The 15,795-nt window shown below is 41.2% G+C and overlaps 1 protein-coding gene across 1 annotated transcript in view; it reads left to right on the forward strand.

Annotated features, from left to right (window-relative positions):
• UTP20 (UTP20 small subunit processome component) overlaps positions 1–15,795 on the forward strand; it is a 64,277-nt gene that overhangs the window by 22,616 nt on the left and 25,866 nt on the right. Inside the window, exons 21-31 of the mRNA XM_068668874.1 lie at positions 42–285; positions 1,490–1,696; positions 3,482–3,572; positions 5,652–5,737; positions 6,300–6,425; positions 6,931–7,097; positions 7,652–7,860; positions 10,951–11,094; positions 12,240–12,319; positions 13,291–13,517; positions 15,570–15,714. Of these exons, the coding sequence (XP_068524975.1) occupies positions 42–285; positions 1,490–1,696; positions 3,482–3,572; positions 5,652–5,737; positions 6,300–6,425; positions 6,931–7,097; positions 7,652–7,860; positions 10,951–11,094; positions 12,240–12,319; positions 13,291–13,517; positions 15,570–15,714 (1,726 nt within the window). The remainder of the gene's footprint in view (positions 1–41; positions 286–1,489; positions 1,697–3,481; positions 3,573–5,651; positions 5,738–6,299; positions 6,426–6,930; positions 7,098–7,651; positions 7,861–10,950; positions 11,095–12,239; positions 12,320–13,290; positions 13,518–15,569; positions 15,715–15,795) is intronic.

Below are 15,795 nucleotides of genomic sequence, written 5' to 3' on the forward strand. Positions count from 1 at the left end.
GTAGCCTAAAGATACTTAACTTCCTATCATCGGTTCTATAGAAATGGAGCTGCAAAATGAACTAGATGAACAGGAGGAAAGCATTGCTGAAACGGAAAGCGAGAAGATGCCAGAAGGAGGGGTGGGCACTGTTTTTCTGGAGCAGCTGAGGACTAGAACAGACTGCAGTGAGCGGTTGGACCATACAAACTTCCGTTTTCTACTGTGGAAAGCACTGGACAAGTTTCCAGACAGGGTGGAGCCTCGGTCAAGGGAGCTCTCCCCGCTTCTGTTGAGATTCATTAGGTAAGTTAGCTTTATTTTTAATTTGAGAGGACACATGGCTTTCAATTGTTTCTGGTGTTGTTGAGCATAGTCAATGGCTAGCTCTTCACAGACTGACTTAATTTCTTAAATACGTAACTAATATGCTGTCTGTTTCCCACTACAATAACTTTTTAATTGAAATGTGAATTCTGTTAGAGATGTCACAAGAGAGGCAGGCTGAAATTAAACTGGCAGCATGTTTCTGCTGCACAGTCTCTCGTTTATCACCTTGCCAGTGTCACAGCCTCATCACTGCATTAGGGGGGTGGTTTCAGTGGAAGTAAAGTTTCTGTTTTCTAAAATGAAAACACATTTTAATTTGGAATCACAAAAGATATAAGGGTAGGGAAAATACCATGTTTGTTAGGGAGTGATCCAGTTCCTCCTGGAAACAGTAAAGATTGTTTGAACAAGTTACCAATGTATTTATTTCTTTGTGCTTTCTACAGAGTTGATATTTTTGTAGTTGATACATTTCTACATTGTTGATCTACATCAAGTTGATGTATTGATACATGTAGTTGATACATTTCTACATACAATGATGATTTTCTCTAGTTCTATGGATTTTCCTATGTAATAGCTGAAGGCTGTCCAGTTGCATTGTGAGCTCTATATTGTCTGTCAGAGCAGTTACTCTGCCAAATAGTTGATTCTGAGCTGTTCAATTTCCTGCCCCTGGAGGGAGAGTCGAAGTGTGCTTGCATGCAAGCACATATCAAATAGTATGATGCACATGGGGTGATCTCATGGCCAAGAAGGGTTTCTGACAGTCCTTTTCTGTAATTAAAAAAAAAAATTTCCCACCTTCCTGGAAAAAACAAACTGCACTATGGTAGGGCGTGCACCCTCTGCCCTCCACAAAGCCTCTTTGCAGATCTCTCATAATTCAAAAAATAAGTCTCAAAAAAAGTTTGCTACTTTTTTTCCCTTTCTACCAGGTACCTCCAGTCTCCTTTAGGGTATATGGTTACAGCCTTATATCTCTACAATTTATAGGCAAAGTAGCTTGTACTTAATAAAATGCACTCCTTTGTGAATTTTTAGCCATATAGTGTCCCAAGATACAGCACCATCGTTAATAATGAGAATATGAGAACACTATATCATTCAGTTTCTGAAACCCTTAAACATGTTTTTTAATTCCTTCCTTTTTTTTTTTTTTTTTTTTTTTTAAACACAGAAATGAGTATTACCCAGCAGATTCATTAGTGGCTCCAACTCAGGATCTTAGAAAGAAAACCAGTGGTGCAGTAGCAGCCAAAGAGTTATCTAATGAAAATGAAGAAGTAAACGATGTTACTATGGAGGAAGAGGAGGAAGAAAAGGAAGAAGGAGAACCAGTTACTGCAGGGCTTCCAAAAAAGAAAACAAGAAGAGCTGCTGCTAAGTAAGTATTTTTAGTTATCTGTTGCTAGTGCAGGTCTGGCCTAGGATTTATCGTTATATCATTAACTGCCATCTGACAATCTTGGCTTGTGTTACTTAAGTAAAACTTATGTTGTATTCTGAAGATGTTTTGAAGTACCTGCACTATCCTTGCTTCTCTGTTTGTATCTGTTGGTCTTTTAAACCATGTGCATTGTCAAACGTTAAAAAATCAGTTAGGTAGTTTGCAGCTGGGATTCTGCCATTACCTACCAGTTAAAAATCTTGATCCCAGTCATCATCTTGTGGACACAGATTTTTATGCCTTGATATTTTTATTTGTTGATGTTTTAAACTGAAGCTACATGGCATTATAATGTTACTGTTTTGCAGTACTGAACACACAGAGAATTTGAGTCTGTACAAATTCTCCATGATTTCTTTAATGAGAGCCTCTTTACCCTGATGACCTCTGCCAAATGTCATTACAATTACTTAACACAACTTTGTGTTTTGCCTTTATTTTATTTTTTTTAATTATTAATTATTTTTTTTGAAAAAAAATGAAATGGTGCTTGAAATGACAGACAACTGAAATGTCACCTTACATGTTGGGACTATCATGAGTATTTGAGATACAACCTGTATTGTCATTTAATCCCAGACTTCTTATAGGTGTTTCTTTTTGTTCTTAGATTCTGCTTTTTATCTGTAAAATTAGCAGCAATTAAAATACAGCGACGGTCCAAGGTTTTTTTTTTTTAAAAAACTTCCATCTCAGAATGTCCATGTGCTTAAGTAGAAACATCAGTTCCTGGTAGCAGTAACAAACCTGTAAAAGGAGACTGGAGACTTGTTAATGAGTCAACTGGAGACTTGTTAATGAGTTCTGGAGTGACCTCTCTTCATCCTGGCGGTGAGCAGTTTGTGCTGCTTGCTCTGTGCTGCAGGAGGAGAGCTCTGGTGGGGGCTGTGCCCCGGGGCCCTTGCTGAGGGTGGTTTGCTGGAGCCCACCAGGTCTAGCTGAGGCAGCAGGAGGACCCACGCCTGCCCCGTGCTCGGTGTGGGGCTGCCAGCAGGTGTCGTTCTCTCCCTTTGACTCAACCCAGACATGGACCACCTGAATTTCTGGAGAGTTGAGTGTAAGCCACCATGGGCAGCTGCTGAATGAGGACCACCTCTGCCAGCCCCACCGTGCATGTGGTAGATGAGATCTTCTGCCTTCCTTATCCTGGTCACCTCTCTTCCCTACTGCAAAGTGGAAATGGGGCAGATTTGGGGTGATACAGCCTCCTTTTGGAACTGACTCCCAACTGTGCAGCCTGGAGCCCAGGCACCGTCTGTGCTTAAACACAACCCTTTGCGTTGGTAGGAGAAAGATGGGCAGCAGCTAAGGAAAAGTAAATAAAGAGGTAAATTCAACTGTTTGGTGTTCCAGGCTGAGCTGGGAGAAAGAAGAAATCCACATCCTCACTGTTTGTATTCCCTTTTCACCAAAGACTGAGCCCAGCTGGTGTTATTGAGGAAATGGCCTTCTCTGTACAGTGAAGTGACACCTGGGAGAAATGGCTTAGAGGAGATAACAGAATCAAGCCTGCTGTGGCTCTGAAATGGAGACCTGTAGACTTGGGATCCTGTTGGTTTTTTCCTTTTTTATTATTTTATTAAATGTTTCCCATAAGTTTGTGATAATGTGGAATTGTTTCTTTCAGACATTAGTCTAAAAATAATTTCTTTCGGGCATTAAAAAATAATAAAAATATAATAAAAATAATAATAAAAAGAATTGCTTTATTTTGTTTTACAGGCAACTAATAGCTCACTTACAAGTTTTCTCCAAATTCTCGAATCCTCGTGCGTTGTATCTGGAGCCGAAGTTAAATGCATTATATACCCAGGTGATGCTATTTTCTGGCATTTAGAATCACTGTTAATAAATGCTCCCTTTCTTGTCTGCAGTGCCTGTGACTGCAAAAGTGTATCATTTTCTGAAGCTATGGCTGGTAGCTGGAAAAGAAGCTGTGCTTGGAGGGCTTCCTAGCAGTCTTTAGTTGAAGCAAGCCCCCTTAGGTATGTCAAGCAGGCTGTTGCTGGCTTAGTTTGCCAGGACTGGCTCATGTGAACAGATCTGGTAACAGAAAAGATAGCAGGCTTTGGCAGTGTGGAGTAGTGGCTGTAAGGAGAGTCTATTCCACTTGCACAGCATCATCTGGAAGAGGAATTTGGACCCAAAGCCTGATGAAGCGCCAAAGAGATTTGTTCTTCACATACAGGGTTGTATCTGTAGAGAGCATGGCCAGTGTGAACAGTGGATCATTTTGCATCAGCTGTTCTTCCAAAATTGTTACAGTCCTACAGCTTTCAGCATTCCCCATTGTTACTTGAGATGCACACTGTGGAAAATTCAGGATCCTCATCCTGTCTGGCAGTTGGAGAAGGGAAGTGCAGCCATGGCTGTCATTATGGAAAAACGTACTTCTGCAGAAAGGGAGAGGAAATACAAATCTCTCTTGAGTGTCTCTCTTTATTTTGTTTGTTTAGTTTTAGTGGGTGATGTTGCAAGTCCTTAGCCTGGCATAGGCGTGTGCACTGGCTGTGCGCAGTGTATTTACTCACTATCAGTATCAACAAAATTGAAACTAAAGATAAACAGATATTAAGTGAATAAGAAGCAAACAAGGATTAAAGAGCAAAGGAGCGGAGCCTAGATAATGTCTGTCTCTTCTAACTTTGAATAAGGAAAGCAGGAAAACAAATCTAAGAAAGGGGAGGGAAGAAACCGGTCTATAAGAAATAACATTAAAAAATAATGAATTTTTTCTTGAAAAATGTTCTGTTTGATAAGATTCCCTTTTGAAAGATTTCTCTGAAGAAATTGTCAAAAAATATGGTTCTTAAGAGCATTTCTAAGTCTTAGATCCTTAAAGAGTGCGTTTTATTAATTTTATTGTATTTTGTTGGTTCTGGATTTGTTCAGATGATTGGGGTTTGCTCTGGTTGTTCCCAGTTTGTTTTCTCTGAGGTTATGGTTAGTGGGCTGTAGAACTGTATTAAGTAGTATGAACTTGCTAGTTCTCTGCATTTCATCAGGTGCTTGATGTGGAAGTTGGAAGGCCCATTAGCTCCTAAACCTGAGAATCCCTGGTGACCATCCATTTCAGTCAAGCTCAAAGTTTTGTGTAGGAACAGTTGGTCCACGTGTTTGCTTGCCTGTAGACGTAGGAAAACACTGAGCAGATGTGTGCAGGTCAAAGCAGCATGTGAAAAACAGCCCAATATTAAATAAACAATAAAAAAAAAAAAAGAGAGAGATTACTTAATCACTTACTGTTTTTCAGTTCTGTGACAGCATATTTATAATCACTGGTGCGTCCATCTGGCGTAGGGACGTCATGGCAAAGTGGCCTTTGATGATTCTAGCCTGTGCTGTTTGGTAGGAGACTGAAGAGCTGATAAGGGTGCAGCATGGGGAAGTGACCTGTATTTCTTAGTGCCTAGGCTATCAGGATTCATCTTGTAGAGAGGGTGAATCTCAGTGAGACTTTGCATATCAGGTCCAGTGAGTGTTTCATGTTTGTCAGAGGAAAGAAAGGCAGGCATTTTGGGGTGGTTTGAGTAGCCAGCTTTTTTATTGTCTTAGCAGATGTACAACTGATGTTGAAAACTCAAGCTGATGGTGGTCCAAAAGATGATTATGGAAAAAAAAAAAATTACTATCCTCCTGAAGGGGGGGGCAGAGAGGGAGAGGGTAGTGCAGGGGAAAGTATATATGAACTACCAGCAGCTATGTCTGCTTCTTATGAGTGATAGTTACGTATTCACATTGTGGCTTTATAATCACAACACACATTCTGTTTCCATTTTGGTAAAGTAGCCCAAAACCTGCTTGAGCTTGGAAGTTTTGGGTAGTTTCACTGTTTTTGTTAAGCACTTGTCTTCTACATAGAACCTCATTTTGTTTCTTCTATCAACTGCAGTTACTGTGCCATCAAGACCAGAATGTGCAAAGAATAGCTCTGGACTGTATCATGACATACAAGCATCCTCATCTGCTGCCATACAGGTAAAAGCCTTGACATTAATTTAGTACCAGTGAATGAGCTTGCTGTCATAGCAAAAGTTTACTTGAAATCAGTTGCCTCAGAGAGAGAGACAGCCTTGACTGTTTGAAGAAACAGGTATAAATTGTAATTTTAACTAGCTATGTATTTCCTACCTAAAACAGGAAAAATGGCCAAGATGTGGGTTAGTGTCCCTGTTGTTGTTGTTTTTTAGTGGAAAAGGGCAACACTTTCATTCTGTCACCCAATAGTTTGTTGCATCATTTTCAAAGACGTCTTTTGTCATGGAGATTTACAACCACCCAGTGAAAATAGCAGCATAAAACTGTTGTTTGTAGTTGAATAATCTCTTCAGAATGTGTCCAGGAGGTACTTGCCTAGATAATTAGCTTAAACTTGCTGACTTTTAAGTATTTTTTGACAAAAGGGTGGGAACATGGTACTTTAATAATTTATCTACAGCATAGATAGGAAAGTTGGTAGATAGTTTTGTGTGTGTGTGTATGTGTGAGTGTCTATTTTGACAGCCCCCACCTACCCACAAACAATATTTATTACTCCCAGGGAGAACTTGGAAAGACTACTGGAGGACAAGAGCTTTAAAGAAGAAATAGTCCATTTCAGTATTTCTGAGGAGAACGCAGTAGTCAAAATGGAGCATCGACCATATCTCATCCCTGTTCTTATGAGGTTTGTTGTGAAGTTCTGGGATAAAGGTTTCATATCAAAGTACTGTGAGCCGCTGATTCTCATTTTAAACAGTTGAGATAAACCTAAGGTTAATGGTATAGTTTGACTTCTTAGTTTGTGTTGGCTGTATGGCTTTATTTTCTTTAAAAACAGCATTCTGGTAAATATTGTTTCTTCTAAGGCTTAGAGAGAACTGTGAAACATTTCAATTCACTGAATATTATCATTTATTTGTACTAAGGTAGAGTAATGCAGATTGTGCAGATTCCTTCTTCAGCAGTAGCTGTCCACAAGCTAGCAAAGCTTCTATAGGTGAAGCAGAAGCTGGTCTTTCACTGTGATGTTTCTGAGCACTGGGAGAGGAGATTTGGGAGAAGGAATTTCTGCTTGTTTTGTTCATGATAGTCAAAGTTTTTAAACCAAATAAAGTTTCTCCTGCAGAGTAAGAGGCTAGGAAACAGAGAGCTTGCTGAAAGCTAATACAACCTCTTTTTGTCTCTTGAAGAATTCTCTATGGCAGGATGAGAAACAAAACGGGCAGCAAAACGCAGGGCAAGTCTTCAGCAGGCACTCGCATGTCAATTGTTCTGCGATTTCTTGCTGGCTCCCTGCCAGAAGAGATACGGATGTTCTTGGATCTGCTCTTCGAAGCTGTGAAGCAATTCAGTAATGGTAGGTACAGGCAGGAGATTGTGAGCATATAGTACATTCTGACCTATAGGAGGATAAATACGCTTAGTACTGTTACATGATGCTTCAGTTTGTCTCAAATGGTTTCATTGGAAGGATGAAAGTAAACTTTTGATAAGGACAGGGATTTCCCTGAGGTTTTACTTGTGAAGCACAGTTGCTGTCTTTTACAGATCTCAGCTCAGAAAAACTGAACGACTTGCCACAGCTGTGCACGTAAGCTGTAGCAGGCCAGGAATGAGCAATTACTGGTATTGTAGGCTAGCTCCTGGCTGTTTGGCAGCCTCCGTGCTGTCCTTCTCATGTAACGTGCTGCTGAGCACTAGACTGCAGTGATGTGATGGCAGTAAACAGAGGTTATAAAGTGCTCTGATATGAGGCAGTGAGAGATGGATGGATATCTGGAGCTGTCTTTATTTAAATAGCTGAATCTGAGGAACTGTAATTTAGGGCCAGGTGACACCATTTTTTATTGTAAATTATTTTCAGTGTCTTTACGGTGCTTCTCTAAGTTGCTGTCCCTTTTTGTATCACAGGGCCTTGCCAGACTGCAGTGCTTCGAAGCATGTCAGAGCTGGATTTAGCTAAAGTCCTGCCTCTTGGACGTCAGCATAGCCTCTTCAATGGTCTGGAAGTTGTATTGAAAAACATGGGACATCTGATCAGTCAGTACCTACCTGAAATTCTACAGATTATGCTGTGCATGACAGCAGTGATATCCTGCATCCTCCAGCAAAGAGAGAAGGTATGGTATACAGTATATGCATGCGTATGTATATGCATTCAAACGTGTAAATGAAGTTCCTTTCCCTTAGCCTGCAGTTGCACACACACCTTTATCGATTCAGAAAGTTCAACGCTTGCATGCAGTGAAGCTTATCAGTTAAATGTCAGTCAAAATAGAGGCCAGTGATATTTGTCTGAAAGTGATAGAGGGCTCAGACAGTGCAGGCAGAGTTAACATCTTTAAGAACATGCTTTGGAGTGTGTTTTTGTTTGAGTTAGTGAAGAGATTTGGAGGTTGCTACCTGTGGAAGGAAGGATGCTTATGAGGAAAAGGTAAATGATTTGTTGTAAGGACGCAAGAGAATCTTAAGGCCAGAGGTTGAAATGGCCTTAAAGATGTAGTTTCTTGGTTGCAAGGATAGACCATTGGAGCAGGGAGAGGAGAGATTTCAAGTTTCTTGCCTAGGGATTTTAGAGTAAAACTTGTAAAGTCAAGTTGCTTTGTTGTGTTGCCAGATCCCAGGAGAGCTCAGCATTGTGGATGATCACAGTGATTATCCACAGAGAATGTCTTCTGTCATGGGGCACAGAGAGAACGTGGCTGCCAGCCATGCTTTCAGCACAATGGAAGCACATCCAGCTCTGCATCAGGAGCAGTCATGCCAATCCACTGTCACAGTTTGGGTCTCAGCCAGGTACCTGCAGGGCTCTGGGAATGTTTCTTCCCTTGGTGTGCAGTGGCTGTGCGTGCAGTAAGAAACAGGTGAGGAAACTATTCTGTTAAAGATTGGCTGCAACTAAAGAAGAGACATGTTGTTTTATTGCTGCCCTGTGCCCAGGAGAGCAGCACACAGACCACTGAGCTCATTCCCACACCAGCAAGACCTTAACTGTGTTTGGAGGATACAGAGGCTTTGAGTTGTCTGCTAGCTCTTGAAACACTGTACAGCATCTTGTGGAGGCCGTGCTATTGTAGGGGACTCTGTTGCCAGTTGTTTGGAAGCTACAACATTGAGCCAGGCTTTTATGCCTTTTTAAAACTTGTGTCTTTGCCAGGCTTCAATGCAAATAGGACAAGGAATGCTCAGGTCTGGTCCTGCACAGAGCCTGATCATATATTAGGTGAGAAACAAGCAAACTGCACAGTCATCATCATCACTGCAGTGTTGAAAGGAATTATGAGAGGATAGACTGAACAAGGGATATTAGGTAATGAATGTTTTGTCACCATGCACGTGTGTACTTGCCAGGACCTGTCTGTGAGCATCCAAGGTTAGAGCTTGTCTCATAAACAATCCAGCAAACAAAGCAAGCTCTTGCAGTCAGGTAGCATCCAAGGTCCCATAGCTGCCTGCAAGTTGCACAAAACCTTAAATGGTCTTTAGTGTGAAGGGAATGGTAATTCTGTAGGACTGCAGCATCCCACTTAAGCAACGGATTGCATGTGCCTACATGTTTTAAAATGGGAAACGAATTTTAAGAACTGCTTCATTCATTGCTGGGATACACACACTTTGGCTGGGTTACTACGGTAAACCTGTCACCATTTTGTAACTTGAGCCGTGACAGTTTATCATTTGCCTGAACTTAATTTAGCACTTCATTAGTCCATAAGATGTTAAAAGCTCAAGGAAAAGTGTAAGAAATCTGTTTATCTTGGCTAATGATTAGATGACATTCTTGGGGTTTGAGAGTAATTTATTGCAGGCTGATAATGCCTGGAGAGTTAAACATCTACTTGGACAGTTTTAAGCTAAGTTATTCATTTCACATTTCCTACCTGTGTTCAGTAATGAGTTTCTTTGTCTTCTCAAAGTCTTCGTCTCAAAGGACTGCTCTTCTGGCAGTTGAACTGTGGGAGACTCCAAATTACTTTGCTTGGTCACCATTAGCAATAGCAGCCTTGTTTGTGTTTCCTGCATAGAAGTAGGTGCAGGTTCCTGCACCTGTGTCTGTAGGTGTTTGGCCCTTCAGAGCAGCTCAATGGCTGTTTGGAAGCTGTTTCCACGTCATTACATTACTATACTTCAGCACAGCATGGGAGGTCCCAGGCAAGAGCATCTTTGGTTCCTTATGCACCATCTCCTCTTTGTTTTTTCATGTGTGATTTTGGGTGCAGAGGTGGTGTAGCAGTGTATTGCATGGTAGAAGGTGTTGTCTTCGGAAACCCATATTCACATCAAATACAAAAATCCTGATGTCTTTCAGTGAGGCTTTGACACCAGAGCTGCTTTGCAAAATGAGAGGGATGTTTGTTAATTATGTGTGGTGGATACATAATGGAGACCCTGAGGATCTCATGACGTAGCTCCAGTCTCAGACAGTGGCTTTTATTTGATCTGAAATGGGTCTGTTGTTTCTGAGACAGGAGTCTTGAGTTGTCTCGTGTTCGTGCTGTAAGCTGCATTGCACAGCATGGAAGTAATTTAGGTCACTCAAGTCATAGCAGACTCTCCTCCCCAAGGAGAAGAGAATGCAGCGGTGCATGAATAACTTCATAATTAGCTGTATGGCTGATTTCCTAATTTAAATATTTTCCCCAAGGAAGTGTAGGAATGTGGGTGCTACATGGAACATGAAGCATCCTCCTGTAACCAAACGCTGTAGTCTGTCCTGCTCTGTTGGAGTATTTCATATTCTTACCTTCTCTCTTCCTCCTCCTTCTCTCTGTCTGTTGAGTTCTTTTCTTCCTAGTAGATCTCAGTGTGAGAAGTACAATTTCTCTTTTGAGAGCTGATTTAGGTCCTTAACTGTGCAAATGGAATTACTTAAATGTCAGGGCTGGAAATGCAGCTGGTTTATATCTTTCTGAAGTGTGTCCAAAAAATGTGCAGATGTTAATTCAAAGTAGTCAATGTGGATTTTTGTTAGCTGAAGGAGTTCTCTGTAACTGACTCATTGCAGGAGCAAGCACTTTTTAGAGCAATACGTCACCTGTGAGTACACAAGTGTACTGTTACTGTGAAAAAATTACAGGAGAAACCAGAAGAATATTTTGATTGTTCAAATAAAGGTTGTATCTGTGGCCAATGAATTGCTGTATCTAATTTCAGAGCAAGTGGTTAGTGGTTGTTCTGCAAAGGTCTTACTGTTCCGTTTGTTTTCACAGGTCCAACCTCGGCTGATTAATCCACTGAAGAATTTGAGACGTCTTGGACTCAAGCTTGTGGTTGATTTTTTCTCTGATTATGAGACCTACAGCTTTAGTGTGGAGGAGATTGATGCAGTTTTCCATGCGGTGGTATGGCCTCAGGTAACGTGTTTCTTCTTCTACCAATCTGCTGTATGTAACCTGTACCATTCAGAGAACTCCAGCTCTCATTCACTGGTATTCTGATGTGTGTGTGGAAAGCCAGCTTTGTGGCTCACATCTGATTAGTCTTGGAATAGTAAAGTCACAGGCTAAAGTACAGATAAATTCATCTGGATAAAATGGATGGATCTGTTCTTTAACCAAAGAAGCAAACTTCTTCCCTGGATGCTTCACAGAAGCAAAATAGTACTTCTAGGTCACTGCTAGGTACACTTTGCTGCTTTTCTGTCTGAAAGTTATTTCAGATAACATGAAATACCTACCGTCTACCTACATGAAAGTAGGTAGCCTTTGCTGCTGCTGGAAAGGAAAGACCACAGCATGGTCCATCAGTGGGTTGTGCATTCTGCCTGCATGCTAGGAGTCCCATACGAGCACAGTGACAGAGCACAGGACTGTGGCCTTCACCAGAGAAATTCAGATCACGTCTTGGTTGGGAAAATGCACTACTGGGAGAGGGAGAAATAATGGACTGCATTGGTAATGAAATTGTGCTGGTTGTGTCAGGCAGTGCATACAGCTCTGTGTTCACTGTGCAGAGCAACAGGGGCTTGTATGCTCCTGGTTTGTTCTTGGAGTCATTTATTACTGTCTACTATCCCAGTGTAACAAGGCCAGGGTGCCACACGGGTGATTTACTTCTGTCCCAGGGCAGTACAATCATGTGTTTCAGGTTTTGAGTCAGTAAAGCACTTAAAGAATTAAGGGAGCATTGTGTTTGGAAGTGCTGAGTAAATCTGAACAGGAGGTAGAATTGTTGTTAAATAGTTAGAATTCCTGTGTTCATGATAGATGTCAAAAAGACAGCACTGCTTCTGGAGTTTGGACTGCAGAATGATCCAGAAGCTCCCTCTAGAGGGAATTTCTGCCAGTGAACTCCATGAAGATTTGATTTTGGCAGAAGAATCATCTGATTTGGGTGCTTTAAGGCTGTAGAACTGATGTGTATAGAAACTCATATGAAGGATGAGTTTTAAGCTAGCCATGCTGGAAACTGGAGTTTGCTGCTCTTCATACCACAGGATTTTGCTGCAGAGGCTTTACCAACTTGTGTTGCATTTGTGTCTGATTTTTATCTCTTCTAGGTTTGCAGGTTGGCTTCAGAGAGTCAGTATTCTCCAACTTTTCTGCTCAAACTCATTCACACCTGGAGTAAGAATCCCAGGTAAGTGTTCTCTTCACAAAGAAGCATGAGCACTTTCTTGAGTATACAAAATTATTGTAAAAAAAAAAAAAAACAGAAAACAAACAAACGCTACTCTTAACTAGTTATGAATAACTGTGGTGTGTTTTGACGCATCTTTTTCCACTGAGCTGCTACTCTTTAGATAGCAGTCCAGATGCAGTTGTGAAGCTTTTCAATTTATTCCAATTACACTATTTTTAGTGGGCTGCTTTTCTTATATATGAACAACCAGACAGATTTGTAGTCTAAAATCAGCTCAGAGGTCAGGAAGAGGTGACTTAGAATATGTCTGTGTCTTGACCAATGACTTTTATGTCTTGGGAGGAGGGGTGTATGTGGGGAGAGGAAGAAACAGTTTTGCAAGATAATTTCATTTGTGGTTTTTGATTCCCTATTTCTTTCTGTTTTGTGAAAGAATGTGGGCAAGTTCAGCACAGAATCTGTGGTAGATTCTGTGACTGAAAATTTTAAGAGAGTTTTTTTTTTGAAGCAGACACTGCAAGAAATTCCATCTCTGCTGTCTTGAGTGATTTTTACATTTTCCACTGATTTTCTGCTTTTCCTTTTCTGAAATATCCGGCATCTGTTTTAAGACCTGTGATTTGTAATGATGAAGAACTTGCACGCAAACTTGTGTTAAAAAAATAAAAATGTATTGGATTATTGGGATAGGAGCAGACTCTAACAGGAGACTTGAACAAACATCTCTGGAGAAAGAAATAAGTTTAGTTGATGCTATCTTGAAGCACAAAAAGGGACTCAATGACCTCAAGCTGCATTCTTTCTATTCTTCATGATGCTGTGTTTCTGTGATGTTTATGGTTTTTCCCTGTTTGAAGTAAAAGACAGTCATTATCTGTTTTATATGACTTTGACTCTTTGTACAAAATAACTGTAATGCTTGATACTTTAATTTTCAGCAAAACTTTTTTTTATAATCTTTCTCTCAGATATTTCCCATTGCTGGCCAAGCAGCATCCAGATCGTCCGGAGTGTGACATACTGTCAAATGTGTTTGCTGTGCTGTCAGCCAAGAATTTGTCTGAGGCAACATCCAATCTTGTGATGGACATAGCTGATAGCCTTCTCAACAGCCCCGATTTTGAACCCACGGAGCAGGTTTCCAGTTTGAATGTGACTGACTGTGTTGTCATGGACACTGGAGAAGCAATGGAAGGTATGCACGTATGAGAGTTGTAAGAGGCCTGTTGGATGCTTTGGAAGGAGGTGTTATGTCATGATGAGGTTGTCTTTGCCCTGAGCGAGAATACGGGGAAGGAGACCATGGAAAAACCACTGCACCAGTTTGTCTTGACATGCTCAAGAAGTGTGAAGTTCTGCTTGTCTGCTGACAAGTGAGATTCACATTTCAGCATCAGGGTCCAGAGCATGGAGAAAACTGCATCCATAAGGAGTCCAGCCATTTTAGGAGGCAGTTAGTGTTTTTGAGGAACCTCCTTGGTACTTTTGATGAGCCTGCACCTTCTAGTGCTGTAACTGAAATCTGTGAGGAGAGCTTTCATTTTCTATGTGTCCTTTCTCTGGTCCTAGATCAGACACATTAGACTTGTTCTCAGCAAGTATCAGTGCATGTTCCCAGCAGCCCTGGACATTCATAATTCCCACCAATTTTTCTTCCACTGATGAAACCTCCTTTTTTATATTTCCTCAGTTGTTTGTGTAGGGCTGAATATACTTTATGTTGCACAGAGCTTGCTTTGCTGCTTGCAGCTCAGAGGTGTGAGAAAAATCTCAATTTTCAAAAAATTAGTTTCTCCCAAATTTTTTAAGTCCTCAGGAAGTTACTCTTCCTGATGTTACTCCATGTAGGATCTTGTGTGTTTTTTTTTTCTCCCAAATATTTTTGAAATCAGTCAAATTCATCCCATTTGATCTACATATATACAGCAACTAGTATTAATTACAGTGCACACTCCTCCTTATAAGGTTATTAATACTATTTGATTCTAGAGTACTATTTTTGCAAACTTATCAAACTTATTATCTAGTTCTTCAATGTATTTACAATAGCTTTTTCTAATTCACTCACCCTGAACCAAGGTAAAAACTACCTTGCAAAACTATGAAATGCTAGAGAATTTTCCTAAAGGATTATCTGGAGTCATTATCATATTTTCATTATCAAATTGTTTCCCAACAAGTTAGCCCATCTAGGAACAGCCTAGGAAGGTCGGCACCCCACAGCAGAGCAGGGGGGAGAGTGACTGTGAAGGAGCAGTGGAAATGAAGCTCCACAGACTGACTGCAGTCCCTGTCTCCCCTCCTGGAGCAGCTGCCGCTGCCTCTGGTGCAATATTATATAGGGTTATATGGAGCATAACTTGATTCCTCCTCTGAAAAAGGAACCTTATTGTTTACATACAAATTTCAAGCCTGAATTTCCATCAAACCCCTGTTTCGGCCAAAATACTGAAGTTCCTTTTATTATATTTTTAGGCCAGACAATTACACAATATTTAACCATTTTTTAAATTATATCTTTTTAAATATTTTTCCCTAGTTTTGGGGTTGTTTTTCCAAATCCTTATCATTCTCTCCAAAGGGCTATCTTTAGGCACAATCCCGGGGTCTCCAACCCCACCCTGCTGACTCTTGGAACCCTCAATCCCCAGCTCTTCCTGACATGCTGCTGTGGACTTCACCACCCACAGTGTACCACACACCTTCACCTAGGATTAGGACAGAGGTGGGGTGTACTGCCGAGCACCTCAAGGGGTACTGTACACCTAAGGGCCCAAACCCCCGAGACTCTCTTTCACTCCTCTCCTCTCTCTTTCACTTCATCCCTCTCCAGCCAAGGGCACTTCGTTTGTCCCCTTGCAGGACCACCAAGCCTCGCGGATCAGGGCTTCACATTCGCTCCACACTAAAAGTGTGTCTCATTCACACTCACACTCATTCACACCAGAGTCTCCCTGAACCCAACCCAAGGCAAGATATGGTAAAGTTTCCCTTACCTCAGTCCGTGCACAGCTTCCCAGTCCAGGTTATCAGCAGTAATCCCAGTGGCTGTTCCCAATCCAGGCTGGACTATATGTGGGCTGTGTCTGTGTATGTTTGTGCTGGCCTCCCTTCTCCCTAGAGCTTCACAGAGCCTGTCTTTAAATTAACAGTCTCGGTCCTTTTGCCAGCTGTACCGAGACAACCCACCACCCCCGACTTTGTTTCTCACAGAGGTGAGCGCTGCTAACTGTTGTACCCTTTACAGAGACCCTTAGCCTAGGTTGCCGTTTGGTTCTGCCTCATGTTCCTGCCATACTTCAGTACTTCAGCAAAATGATGTTAAATGTGGAGAAAGTGAAAAAGAAGAAGTACAGAGCTCAAGTCAGCAAAGAGCTGAATATACTTTCCAAGTAAGTGATTTTTTAGAGCTCAAAATACTTGAAGGGTTGGAAAGAGGGAAGAAGAAAGAGGCTTTTCATAGTAGGCTGCAA

Source organism: Anas acuta, chromosome 1 (genome assembly GCF_963932015.1).
Source record: "Anas acuta chromosome 1, bAnaAcu1.1, whole genome shotgun sequence".
Lineage (NCBI taxonomy): Eukaryota > Metazoa > Chordata > Aves > Anseriformes > Anatidae > Anas > Anas acuta.